Here is a 12,822-nt window from a genome sequence, read left to right as displayed (position 1 = left end):
GGCTGTCACCTGTGGGTGCGGTTGAGCTGGCTCCGGCAAGGCACGGAGTCTCGGATGCAAGTGCCGCTGATGGGGTCAGCGGGCTCCACAATGACAAAGGGCCTCTCCTCCAGTGTGGCCACGGTGAGGTGCTGCGTGTCATCCACGGGCTGCAGGAAGCGGCCGTAGCGGGACCACAGCGGGTACTTTAGGCGGAGAGTCTGCTGCTCCCAGCTGCCCACCTTGGCCAAGAGAAGGGCACTCAGGCTCCGGGGCGGGGACTTTGCAGGATGTCCTGGCCATTGTGGCCCTCCTTCCTCAGAACCCGGGGCTCCCAGCTCCTTCTCCCTTAGATCCGGGAGTCTAGGCCCCATTTTCCCCCTCACCTTAGAACCCACGGGTCTGGGCTCCCACTTATTTCCCCCAGGACCTAGAAGTCCGGGCTCCTTCCTCCCTCAGAGGCCAGAGTCCTCATCTCTGTCAGGACCGAGGTGTCTGGGTCCCCACACCCTCTCCCTCAGGACCTGGGACTCCAGGCCCTCTCCTGTGCCTGAGGCTGGGGCTGGGACTCACCACCTCCCAAGTCCTGTCTCTGGTGAGGGAGATGACCACCAGAGAGGGGTTCACCAAGAAGCCGTCCTCATTGAAGGAATAATCCCGGTTGTCCCAGGTAATATTCATGAAGTACCTGCCCAGGAGGAAGGGAGGGGACATGTGGGTAGCTGGACTGGACCTAAGTGGCTGAAGGCAGAGATAATCCCCTTCCTACTGACCAGCCCCGGCCCCTAGCGGGAATCTCTCCCCCAAGATCCCGAACACCCCAATATTCCCCTTCTTTGTTCAGCCGTCTCTGCTCGATACCCAGCACCTCCTGGACTGGGTCATAGACCCTCAGCTTGAGTTTGAGGTCCTCTTAGAGACCCTGTGCGTTCTGGCCCCATCTGCCTGCGCAGCCCCATCTCTGATCTCTCCCTCCCCTCAAACTCCTTCCACCCCAAGCCCTTTCTGTACCCCACCAACACTGAATGCAAAGTGTCCCCGAAACGTATCACACGGCTTCCTGTTTCTTGACCATTGTAGGTGCTGTGCTTTCTGCCTAAAAAATGCTTTTCTGTCCCTTCTCACCCTGATTGATTCTTTTGTCTTCAAGATTCAGCTCAAGTGTCCCTTCCTCTGGGAGAAGCCCCAGAAGGTCTCTGGACTCCCAGATAATCTTCACGGTGCAATGGTACCTGTACCATGAATGCCTGTCCCCGGGCCCTGGTCACTGCACTGGACACTCAACTGCGATCCTCACCTCCTCACTCCTCCCCCTGCCGGCCACCATCCGCAAGTGCCACCTTCCTGCCCCCAGGATCTCTCCACGTCATCCCTCCTCTCCATCGCCACAGACCCCCTGGACCCCAGCCCAAGGCTCCTGCCTGGCCCCCAACCTCCATCTTCTCTCCTCCAGTCTGCGCCACACTCCACCCCAGAGGCATCGTTCTGCATGCAAAACTGACACCATTCCTTGCCTGCTCACAACCCACCCATGGCTCCCCAGTGCTCCAGAACAAAGTCCGGCCTCTCAACCTGGTATTTGAGGCCCTTGTGGCCTGGCCCCGTCTACCCCCACCCCCAGCCTCATCACCCCCAATCCCAATTCTCCTACCTTCATCCCCTCTGAGCTGTTGTGGTCCCAACCTGCCTGAGTTTCTCTCCCCTCTGGGCCTTTGCAGGATGCTGCTCCCCCCCTGCCTGGAATACTCACTATTTTTGGAGAACTCCTAACCACTCTTAGAATCAAATCCAAACACCTTAGACTGGCCAAAATGCCCTACATGAGCTTGGGCCTACACGGGCCTCGCTTGCTTCTCCATAATACCCTGTCCCCCTGCCTTGCTCACTAAGCTCCAGTCACAATGGGCTTGTTTCAGGCTCCCGAATAGGCAATTCCAGCCCGAGTGAGCGACTCTGCACCTGCTGTCCCCCTCCCTTCTCTTCATTCAGATCTTCCAAAAGTTGGCTCTTTTTCTTTGCCCATTTTTTTTTTCTTACCTCCAAATTTCACCTACTCAGAAAGACCTTTCCGGATGACCTCACCTAACCTAACACCCTGGGTATTTCTTATCACATTCTACCTCTTTTATCACCTGCTGGTATTTCTTCTTCTTTATCTTGTTTGTTCACTGTTTGTCTCCCCTATGAGACTGTCGGCTCTATGAGAGCAGGGACCTTGCTCAACACCATGTACCCTTGTGCCCAAAGCAGTGCTTGGCACGTAGCAGACTCTCAAAAAGACTCATTCAATAAACGAATGAATGGGCCATTCATCCGTCAGGTCTCAGCTTCGATGTCTCCTCCTCTTGGAGACCTCCCTGACCCCGTAGGCTGACCCGTGACTGAGTAGCCTAGTTTGGAAGGCTGATTGGAGCCAGTGAAATTCGTCTTTTGGGAAGACGTTGGCTGTGAGATTTGGGGGTGGGGTGGGGAAGGGGTGGAAGACAGGATGGGATGAAATTATGAGTATCAGCAGAGAGCAGAAATTCTGGGTATAGAGTGAGTGCTAAGAGAAGAATTGGACAGACTCTGGGCATGGCACGTCAGACAGAGACAGGGGTGGGGAGAGTAAGAGGGAGACAATCAAAAAGAGATGAAAGAGTAGCTGGTCCCCAGGCTTGCCCTCAATTCCTGGCGTCTGGGTTTCTGTGCGTGTTTATCTTCCCAATAAACCCCCTTTTCCCTTAGGAAACTTGAATGAGACTCTGCTTCGGGCAACCAGAAACATCCTGGAGCAGACAGTACGCCTGCTGATGCTCCCACCATGCCCGGGGCCGCCTCCATGATTGCGAGCATCACACTGTGTTGTCATTATCCCGTCCCTGTCTGCCACCCCTACAGGACCCTGTGTTCTTTTCAGAGAAGTCCACGGTCTTATTCATCTCCGTGTTCCCAGCGCCCAGCACGAGCCCTAGTTCCTAGCGGGCGCTCAGTATTTATGAACGAGGGATGCTTTTTCTCACCCTCTTGTCCCCGGATCCTGTCCCCCAAGTCACCGATTCTCAATTCTCCCCTCGCTTTTCTTCTCCACCGGTCACCTCTTTAAGCTCAGCTCGTCCTCATTTCGGGCTTAAAGGCCTCTCCCTCCACGGTTCCGGCCCCAAACTCATCAATTTCTTACTGCCAACGCTTCCTACGGTGGCGATGCTGTTTCCCACCAAAACCTGTTCTCTTCTAAAACAACAGAGCGTACGCCGGGCACACACCTGGAATCCGCACTTCCCCAGTCCTCGGTGCCGCTAGCCCAGGCCCCATGCAGGTGAGACCTTCAGACTCTTTAACAATCGGTACAGCGCAAGCGCTAGCCAATCAGAATCGACGTCTAACCAATTTGCACGCGACGCGCCTGTAAACAACCAATAAGGCAGCCTTGGCCGCCCCACGCCATCCCCCTTGTCTCACCTGCCCGGAAGGAAATTGCTTGCTCCCCACTTTCTCTCTCTCCCGCTTTCTCAGACGTGCGGCCGACCCCGCTTCGACAGCGCAAAGGTGGCGGAGCAACGAGGTGGGAGGGTCCTGGGTCCCCGACTGACCACGTGGAGCAACAGAGCCTCCTGAAGACTCATTTCTGGATTTTTTTTTTTGTTGAAGATTTTGTTTTTAAGTGATCTAGGGGCGCCCTCGGTGGCTCAGTCGGTTAAGCGTCTGCTTTCGGCTCAGGTCATGATCCCAGGGTCCTGGGATCGAGCTCCGCATCAGGCTCCTTGCTTGGCGGGGAGCCTGCTTCTCCCTCTGCCTGCCGCCCCCCCCCCCGCCCCCCGCTTGTGCTCTCTCTCCCTCTAATACATAAATAAAATCTTTTTTTAAATTTTTTTAAGATTTTATTTATTTATTTGAGAGAGAGAATGAGATAGAGAGAGAGCATGAGAGGGGGGCGGGTCCGAGGGAGAAGCAGACTCTCTGCTGAGCAGGGAGTCCGAAGCGGGACTCGATCCCAGGACTCCAGGATCACGACCTGAGCCGAAGGCAGTCGCTTAACCAACTGAGCCACTCAGGCGCCCTAAAATCTTTTTTTTTTTTAAGTGATCTCTACACCCCCACGTGGGACACGAACTCACAACCCCGAGTTGGAGAGTCGCACGGTCCACCGACTGAGCCAACCAGGGGCCCCATTTCCAGATTGTTAAGTGAGAAAGAACAACTTCTATCTCGTTCTGGCCACTGAATTACTGGGGCATTTTGTTACTGAAATTCAGCTTATACTCTAGGGAATTTCATCATACCTGAGGTGCCATCAAGTACAGGGTGTATCTCTAGTTTTATGTACCACAAAGAAAGAAAAAAGTGCTGCCAATTAAGCCATGATAAGCCATTAATCGTACGGTATATCTTGATTTCAAAGACATTAAACTGTGGGAAAAAATTCATCTTAAAAATCAGGAAATATTGTAACACACTCACCGTGTCTTGGGTGCTTTTTCCCAATTACCTGACTTAACCCCGGGCAGGAGACCCAAGTATATCCATTTTACAGAAAAGTACACTGAGGCTCTGAGAGGGGACGTGACCCATTTGAGGCGGCTCAGTCAGTGAGTACCCCAGGCAGTCAGGCTCTGGAGCCTTCCCACAGCCCTCCTACACCAACCCCACTCACCTATGCAGACTCTCCCCTCTGTGGGTGCGGTTCTGGGCACGGCAGTCATGGCCGAGCTCGGGCAGGAAGCCATAGTCACGCAGCAGAGCCTGGGCACCTCTGGCCACGACGGCCACACCAGCGGCCACACGCCGGGCCAGGTCATCCCGCCAGCCAGCCGAGCGCACTGCAAACAGCCCGGCAGGCAGTGGGGCGCCTCCTGGCAGAAGAGGGGGCTCTCCAGGGGCGCCTGAGCCTCCGCCTCCAGCCAGCTGGGGCCCCACCATGAACCAGACGTAGCCAGGCCCCGTGAGGCCAGCCTCCTCAGCTGCCCGGAACACGGGCTCGGCTTCTTCCCGGGCACAGAAGAGCAGGCGGATCTGCGCGCTGACGCTGCGGAGCTGGGCACCCAGCACGGCCTCGCCTGCTCCAGGGTCCAGAGTCAGTGCCCCGCGGTGCTCCCAGCCCACCATGCTGCCATCAGTCAGCACCTCGATGTAGGACAGGAAGGCCCGGTGGCCGGGGGCACGCGTGGTCACCGCTACAAAGGATGTCCAGTCGTACTCCTCCAGCACCTCAAAGATGACCTGGAGCTGCTGCTCTGTGGAGGAGCCCAGCTGCAGGAAGGTGGAGCCCTTCTCCTGTGGGGGAGGAGGAGGATGTCAAGCCTCCGGATGTGGAGACCACAGCTCCCAGCAACCAGTAGGGGTCTTCAGTTCCCAGTGGTCAAGACAGATCTCATCTCCCAGCAACTGATGAGGGCATCCCAGCTCCCAGTGGCCACCAGTATGTCACGGCTCTCAATATGGCAACCGACTAGCTGTTCACCAAACCGGTCTCCTTTCCCTGCTGGTGCACAGAGCTAGGCCTGGGTTAGGTTTTGCCATATGGCTGAGTTCTAGACTCATCCGGAAAAGCTCTCCCCCATGCACCTTACTCTCTTCCCTGTCTGAGAACAGATGCAGAGGCCCCAGAAGAGAACTCCGAAGTCCTAGGGGGTAACAGAGCCATAAGAGGGAGGAGACTGAGTCCCTGAGTCATCACTTGGAGGAGAACCACCTCTTGTCAGGAACACCTGTTTGGATTTTATATGAGTGAGAAACAACCTTCTATTGGGTTGAGCCACTGAGATGTGGGGGTTTATCTGTTATAGCAGCTAACATTACCCTAGAACACACACAGCATCCAGGGAGGAAACTACAGTCCCCAGCATCCACTGGGAGGGACTACATTTCCCAGCATGCAACAAGGGTGCCGAAGATGCCGTCTCTCCCAGCAGGAAGCAGCTTTGCTGAGTGGATTTGCCCTTCTCTGGTCTTCCTCCTGCCTCCCTGACTTCTCCTTCGGTCAGAATTTTAAACACAGAAGTGCTCTAGTGTTCTCTTTCCTTCTCTGTCCTCCCTCCTTGGTGATCTCATCTAGACCCATGTGTTTAAATACTGTCTTCTGTGCTATCCAATATGGTAGCCAGTAGCCACCACATGTCAAGTGCTCAAGAGCCACACGTGGCTAGTGGCCATCATACTGGACAGAGCAGATATAGACCATCTTCCCCATTGCAGAAAGTTCTATTGCCCCGCACTGAATATGTTAATGGCTCCTCTCCAGTCACTGTACCTCTCTTGTGAACTCCGGACAGACCTACCCCCCTTTCTACTCAACATCTCCTCTTGGATTTCCAAGAGGCATCTCAAAATTAGCATGTCAAAACCAGAATTCTCCATCTCTCCCTCACCCCAACCCCCCGCCCCAGCCTCAAACCTCTTTCCCATCTTCCTTTCCTTATTCACCCAGCTGCTCGGCTCCCAAGGCTAAATCATCCTTTCCCTCTCTTTCCCTCATGCCCAATCCAGGCCATCTTCTAGTCTTCCCGGCTCTCTGTTCAAAACATAACCCCATTCCTCACTACTGCCCCATCACAACCCTCATTGACCACTGTCTTGCTTAGACAAGTGTAACAGCTTCCTGACCCCTCTCTGCTAACGTTTTTGCATCTTCCAGTCCATTCTCCATCAGCAGCCAAAGTCATCTTTTCAAAATATTAATTGGATCACATCCCTTCTTGGTTGAAAACCTTCCAATACTTCTACCTGAGAGTCAAAGCCAAAGTCCTCACTTTGGCCCACAGGCCCTGGATGAACTGGCCCTCGTTGCCTCTCTGACCTCATCTCCCACCACCCCCACCTCTCTGTTCTTCCTCAAACACATCAAGTTCCTTCCAGCTTCAAGGGCTTGGCCCTTCGCTGTTGCCCTTCGTGGGGACACTCTCCCCCAGCTCCTCCATGCTGGACCTACCCCTCCTCATTCCTCAGGTCCAGCTCAGTTGCCACCTCCTCAGGGAGGCCTCTCCTGACTGCCATCCTACCCTTCCTCCAGGACAGATTTCACGATCTGTTATTTGCCTTCTGTCTCCCCATTAGAATGCAGGCTCCATTAAGAGCAGGGATCCTGTCTTTTTTTTTTTTTTTTTTTTTCCTCATCACAACTGTATTCCCCGGAACCTAAAACAGCCCCGGCACGGAGTCAGCCCTCAATGAGAAGAGGAAATGGACTTTCTTCCTAGGTGTGTGCCTATGGTTATGTGTGTAGGAGATAGGGCAGTTGTCCTGAGTGGATGAGGTCTCCCAGCATGCAATGAGAATCCCGAGAGGAACTCATCCTTGGCAAGTGGAGATATGCTGAGGGGACCACGTTCCCAGCATTCCATGGAGGCACGATGGCCCTGTGAGGACCCCTCTTTCTTCCATCCAGAGATACTAGAGGGACTACATTTCCCAAAAGGCAACGAGTGTACACTGAGCGGGCCACAGTTCCCAGGTGACAATAAACAGCGGCCCACACTTCTCAGCAGCAGTGGAGGCAAGAGGAACCACATCCCTCGGTAGGCCATAAAGGCGGCAGCCACGGAGTAGTAAGTCCACCCCGAAGGTGATATGCTTGCATATCTCTGGACAACTCCTGTCTAAAAGAAGAAAGTTGGCCAGAGGCCCTTCCCAGAATGCTCTGGACAGGAGAGAACTACGAGTCCCAGGATGTAACTGTGACCTAGTCACGAAACACCCGAAGCCACCGGCCCTCACAGCGGGGAACAGGTGGGGACTTAGGCTCCACCCACTCAGATGGCCCCATTCGCCCTAGTACCACCTCGGTTACACAGGCTCCACCCCTAAACAGGCCATGCCCCTTCCCAGGCACCTCCTCCTAACCTATCCCTTCTCCTTCTCAGCGCATACACCAGGCTTGGTCCAGTTCTTTCCTTTTCTACCAGAAGTCCACTCCAGCTGGTGCCCTCGGGCGGCCGGCCTCTTTCCAGGCCACAGCCGGCTCCAGCCTCTTGCCCCCTCTCTCCCGCAGGCTCCTGGGTTTGACTTCTCATTCGCTGGGCCTGCCTTTCTGGTGGGTCTTCATCCTCCCGGGCCCACCCTCCAGGTTCTCGCTTTCCACGCCTTACAACTGGGGCATGCCTCTGCCCAAACCCCACTGCCGGGGCTGCTTCCCACTTTAGACCCCGCCCCTTCGGTCCAGAGCGTAGGCCCTGCCATCTTCCTGACCTCCCTCTGCACCACCTCACCAGCTAGCTCTCCCCTTCCCTGACTGCCCTCGCCCCACTTCCTGGCCGCCTGGTCCTGCCCTTCCCCAGCCCATCTACGACTCCTCCCCTTCTCCCACTCCTCCTTTCACCGGAAGGCTCCGTCCTCCTACCTGGACTTCTAGAGCCCTTGCTCAGCTGGCCGAAACCCTCCCCGTCCCTCAGTACCCTGACCTCCGCGTACCCTCTTTCATGGCCCTCTCCCTGCCTTCCTAGCTCCTGACCAGACCTCACCCCTTCCTGAACCCCATTCCTTTCCAACTGACTCCTCCCTTGCTGATCCCCAGATCCCACTCCACCCTCAGAGCAGGCCACCTCTGGCGGGTCCCTTTTTGTTCCCAGTCCCCGCCCCTCGCTGCCCTTCCCCGCCTCTTCCCGATTCCATTCCCTCCCCTGACTCCCTCCTGCCGCAGACCCTCAACCCTCCGCATACTCTGACCATGACTGGCCTCTCTCTCACCCTGCTCCTAGGTCAGTCCCCAGGCAGGCGCCCAGGCTCCGCTCAGCCTGTAGGCCACGCCCCCAAGTCAGCCCCGCCCCTCACCTAGCCCCTAGCCTACCTTCCGGCCCCACTCCGTCCCAGATGCGGACCCTCAGGCTTGGCCCCGCCCCCCCCCGCGGCCGGCCCCGCCCCCCGCAGGTCGCGCGCACCTTGGGCGTGAGCACGAGCGCGGCGCCGCCGTGCACGGCCACGATGGGCAGCGAGGTCTGCGCCGACAGGAAGTCGAGGATGGGCGCGACGGCGGGCGCGCGCGAGTCGTCCTCGAACACGACGCCGTGCACGCGCAGCCCCGACAGCAGGTCGCAGAGCTGCAGCACGAGGCTGCGCGGGTCCGAGCCGTTGAGCACCAGCGCCACCGGTCGCACGTCCAGGCCCGGGCTGCGCACGGCCGCCGCCACGGCCGGGCCCAGGCGCGCCGCCTCGGTCGCGTACGCGGGCCCCGAGAACACGAGCGCCACGTTGAGCGGCCGCGCCCCGCCGGGGCCCCCGCCGGGCCCGGCGGCCCCGCCCGGTCCCGGCGCCTCCTCCGGGAACGGGCTGGCGCACGCCAGCGCCAGCAGCAGCAGCATCTTAGCGGGGCCCCGAGGGCCGCGGGGGCCACCGGCACCGCGCATCGCCTGCGGGCCCCTCCGGGCGGCCTCTGACAACGGGAGAGCGGGCGCACAGAGCCGGGGAGACCCGGGAGCGGAGAGGGACACGAATGAGAGGAAGACACAGAGATGGGGAGACAGAGACAGGGGACAAGATATAGAGAGACACGGACAGGAGGAGATACAGGGAGGGAGAGAGGCAGGGGTAGGGAGGAGAGGGAAAGGTTGCGATATAGAGACGGGGAGCCACAGAGAGAGACACACAGGCAAAGGGAGAGACAGAGACAGAGCGAGGCAAAGGGAGAGACACAGAGACAGGGAAAGTGGAGGTGGGTAATGGGGACAGAGAAGATGCAGAGATCGGGAAAAGAGATAGACAAGGCAGGAATGGGTAACAGACCCGCAGAGATGAGATCAGAACAGGAGCCCAGAGAGAAAGGGGGAGATGGCAAGAGAGATGAACACAGCCACAGAGAGATGGTCAGAGAGAGACAGGGACAGGAATAAGGAGAGAGATGGAAGGAGAAACAGAGGCGAGGATGGAGAGGCTCAGAGTGACAGAGACAGGGAGAGGAAGGAGGCAGAGAGAGAGAAGACCGAGTGACAGAAATAGGGAGGGAATGATAGGGAGGCAGGGAGAGATGAAGAGACAGAGAAAGACAAGGAAGGCGGGAGAGATAAGAGAGACGAGAAAGTTGGACAGAGATAGGAAGACGGAAAGAAGCCAGAAAGATGGAGACGGACCCCACGGCCACCAAGAGACATGGACACACAAGAGACGGAGAAACAGGCAGAACAGATTGAGGGAGGAGGCAGGCAGAGCAGACAGAAAACATAGGAAGACAGAAATAGCGAACCAAGGCAAAGATCAAGACCCCCACCAGGGAGGTGCCCGGCACAGACATGAAAGGGAGGCGGGTGGCAGGAGGGATCAAAAATAAAAGGAAGAAAAAGTGAGGGAAAAAAATGAGAAAGGGAAAAGGGGTCAGGTGTGTGGGGGGGAGAGAAAGAAGAGAGAAAAAGAAATGAGCGGGGCATCCCAAGGAGAGAAAACACCCCCAGGACCTTACCTCCCACCTGACCACAACCCCCAACCTGTTTTTGTCCCCTTACTCTGTCCCTACCCCTGCCCCCCCCCTTCTCAATGAGAGCTAGAAAGAGAGTCATGGCCCAGGCTGGGTTGCAGGGTTGGGGGGCACAGCTGTGGAGAGCTGGGGGGCGGGGGTCCCTGGCTCTCAGCCCAGAGCAATTTAGTAAATTAGAGGAAATACAGCATCTCTTCCTGTGCCCCCTGTTGAATACTAGCTGCCTGGGGTGGTCGGGCTGGGAGCCCAGACTCCTGGCTCCCGGGTCTGAAGGAGGAGGGCACTGGGGGCCTGGACTCCTGGTTCCCAGAGAGAGATTAGAGCCTGCACTAGGGGCTTCCTAAAGGGGTGAAGGTCCAGATGGGGAAGACTTCTCTCTTGGCTGTCAATCAGGCTTCTGTCCGGTTGCCATGGTAGCGCAGGCCTCCTCTACCCCACAAATAGCCAGGGTGGGGGAAAGGCCCACACCCCTTCCCCTGCCTAGAGGCCTCGCTCCCCTCCCTGCAACACAACACCTGCCTTCCCAGGGATCCTGGGCCACTGTCTCCCCAGGGATGGGGGTGGGGACTCCTAGTGTGCCTGTCCCTCCCAAATCTTGGCTCCCCTGGCCCCTCCTCTCCTCTGCCCTTCCCCAAGCAGCTGGCTCAATCAGCGCTCAGAATAGCCCCCCCCACCCCAAAATAACCCACAGCTGTGGCCTGGCCCCTGCGGGGTTAACACTCACTCACTCCTCCCTTCCCGGTGGCTTCGCATCCCTCAGACCCTCCTCTGCCTCTCTCAGACCCACCCCTGCTTGGCCTCCGTCCTTGGGGACCCCAGGGTCCTACTCCCTGCTGAGGCCCAGGAGGGCAACTCCAGCCCCACCCTTCTTAGGAAGCTGGATGCCCAGCCCTCTCGTGGGAAGGGCGGTCTCCCACCCCTCCAGGGTCTGAGTAGTGGCATCCCCAGCCGCCGGGAGATTCTGGAGGCCCAATTCCCAGAACCTATGCCCTCAGGGATTACATTGCCCAGGCCCCCAATCTCCACCTCATAAGTCTCAGTCCCCAGATCCATTCCCATGGGGCCCAAGAGCTGGACCCCCCTCGTCCCCTGCCCTGTCAGAGACTCAGGAGACTGGGCCCCCAGCCCCTTCTTCCCTCAGACACAGAAGCTCTAACTTCTCCCATGAAGACTCAAGAATCTTGGCTCTCAGCACCCTTCTCCCCCCAGGACCCAGGAGTCCAGATGCTCAGTTCTGTTCTGTCTTTTCCCAGGACCCAGGGGTCTTGGCCCCCTCCGGCCCCCTAAACTGGGTGCCCAGCCTCCTCTATGCCCAGAAACCAGGAATCCAGGCCCATAGCCATTTCTTCCCTTAAGAACCCCCTTTTCACCTCAAACCCCATCAGTCCCAACATCCTGGGAGCCCCCCCATTCCCCGCCAGCTTCAGCCTCCTGTTCACCCCACTCAGGTCCTTTATACAGCACAGGCTGTCCCCCAGCTAAGAAGGAGGAGGATGCCAGAGATTCCTGGGGTGTCCCTGTCTCCATCACTCCCCCCCAATCCATCACAGAAGAGAGGAGAGGCCACTCTGATCAACAGTCCGCCCCCCCCTCGCATCGTGCTGCAGACGGCATCCCGTTCTACCCACCCCCCAACACCGTTCTCTCCCCACCCTAATCCTGGTGCTCAGAACAGGCTGGAAGGGTATTCCAGAACCTTGAGGAAGGGGTGGTAGCGAGGGGTGCTTGGGGCCTGGATGCCCTCAAGGTCCTTGGCGGGGGTATTAATAGCAGACTCATAGCTCTGAGAAGGGAGGGGAGAGTGAGAGGAGAGAGGGAGAGGAACGGCCAGCGAGGGGGGAGACCAATGCGGGCAGGGGGACGCAGAGGGAAGATGGGATGGAGAGATGGGGGATAGAGAGAGAGATGGGGTGTCAGGTATGCGGGGCTGGGGAGAGGGTGCAGAGTGTCAGAGAAATGGGGGTTAGGAGGTCTGAGGAGTAGAGACCCAGGAAAAAGGGGCTCAGAGAGGGAGAAAGAGAGGGGGTGGAGGAGAGTCTCCAGGAGACAAGGGAGCTGGCGAGGGGCAAAGACCCCCGCTCACCATGCAATCCCCCTCCTTCCCTGGGGCCCCTGGCCAACTTTCCCTGTCCTAGATCTGGGGGTCCACATTCCCACCCCCACCCCCGCATCCCCTACCCCGGCCTTACCTTTTCATGACCCTGTTCTGTGGGGGGTACTGCGGGGGGGCAGGACCGGAACCCAGAGTCCAGAGACCCGAAGATTCGGCGGAGGGCTCAGGGAACCGCTGGGGGGGCCAAGCCCCGGGGCGGCGGCGGGGGGGGCCTCCTGCCAGTCCCCGGCTCCGGCTCTCCCTCCTCGTCTTCGGTCCGTCCTGCCTGCCCTGTCTGTCCCCCAAGGTTGCGGCCACCCCAACTAGGCGAGGGCGCTGCTACACATGTTGCGCTGGAAGTTGGGCCCCGGAC

At 57.9% G+C, this 12,822-nt stretch overlaps 1 protein-coding gene across 1 annotated transcript in view; it reads right to left on the bottom strand.

Moving 5' to 3' along the window:
• GRIN2D (glutamate ionotropic receptor NMDA type subunit 2D) overlaps window positions 1–9,392 on the bottom strand; it is a 32,414-nt gene extending 23,022 nt beyond the window's left edge. Inside the window, exons 1-4 of the mRNA XM_088027707.1 lie at window positions 8,832–9,392; window positions 4,613–5,232; window positions 553–667; window positions 10–221 (exon numbers count right to left, since the gene is read on the bottom strand). Of these exons, the coding sequence (XP_087883833.1) occupies window positions 10–221; window positions 553–667; window positions 4,613–5,232; window positions 8,832–9,296 (1,412 nt within the window). The 5' untranslated portion in view covers window positions 9,297–9,392. The remainder of the gene's footprint in view (window positions 1–9; window positions 222–552; window positions 668–4,612; window positions 5,233–8,831) is intronic.
• Window positions 9,393–12,822: the final 3,430 nt, after the last annotated feature.

Source organism: Eumetopias jubatus, unplaced genomic scaffold (genome assembly GCF_037043125.1).
Source record: "Eumetopias jubatus isolate StellerSeaLion01/CBP00866 unplaced genomic scaffold, mEumJub1_p1.0 scaffold_10, whole genome shotgun sequence".
In the NCBI taxonomy this organism is placed as follows: Eukaryota; Metazoa; Chordata; class Mammalia; order Carnivora; family Otariidae; genus Eumetopias; species Eumetopias jubatus.
Note: the sequence above shows the minus strand (reverse complement) of the source record. Positions and strands in the feature narration are given on the sequence as shown.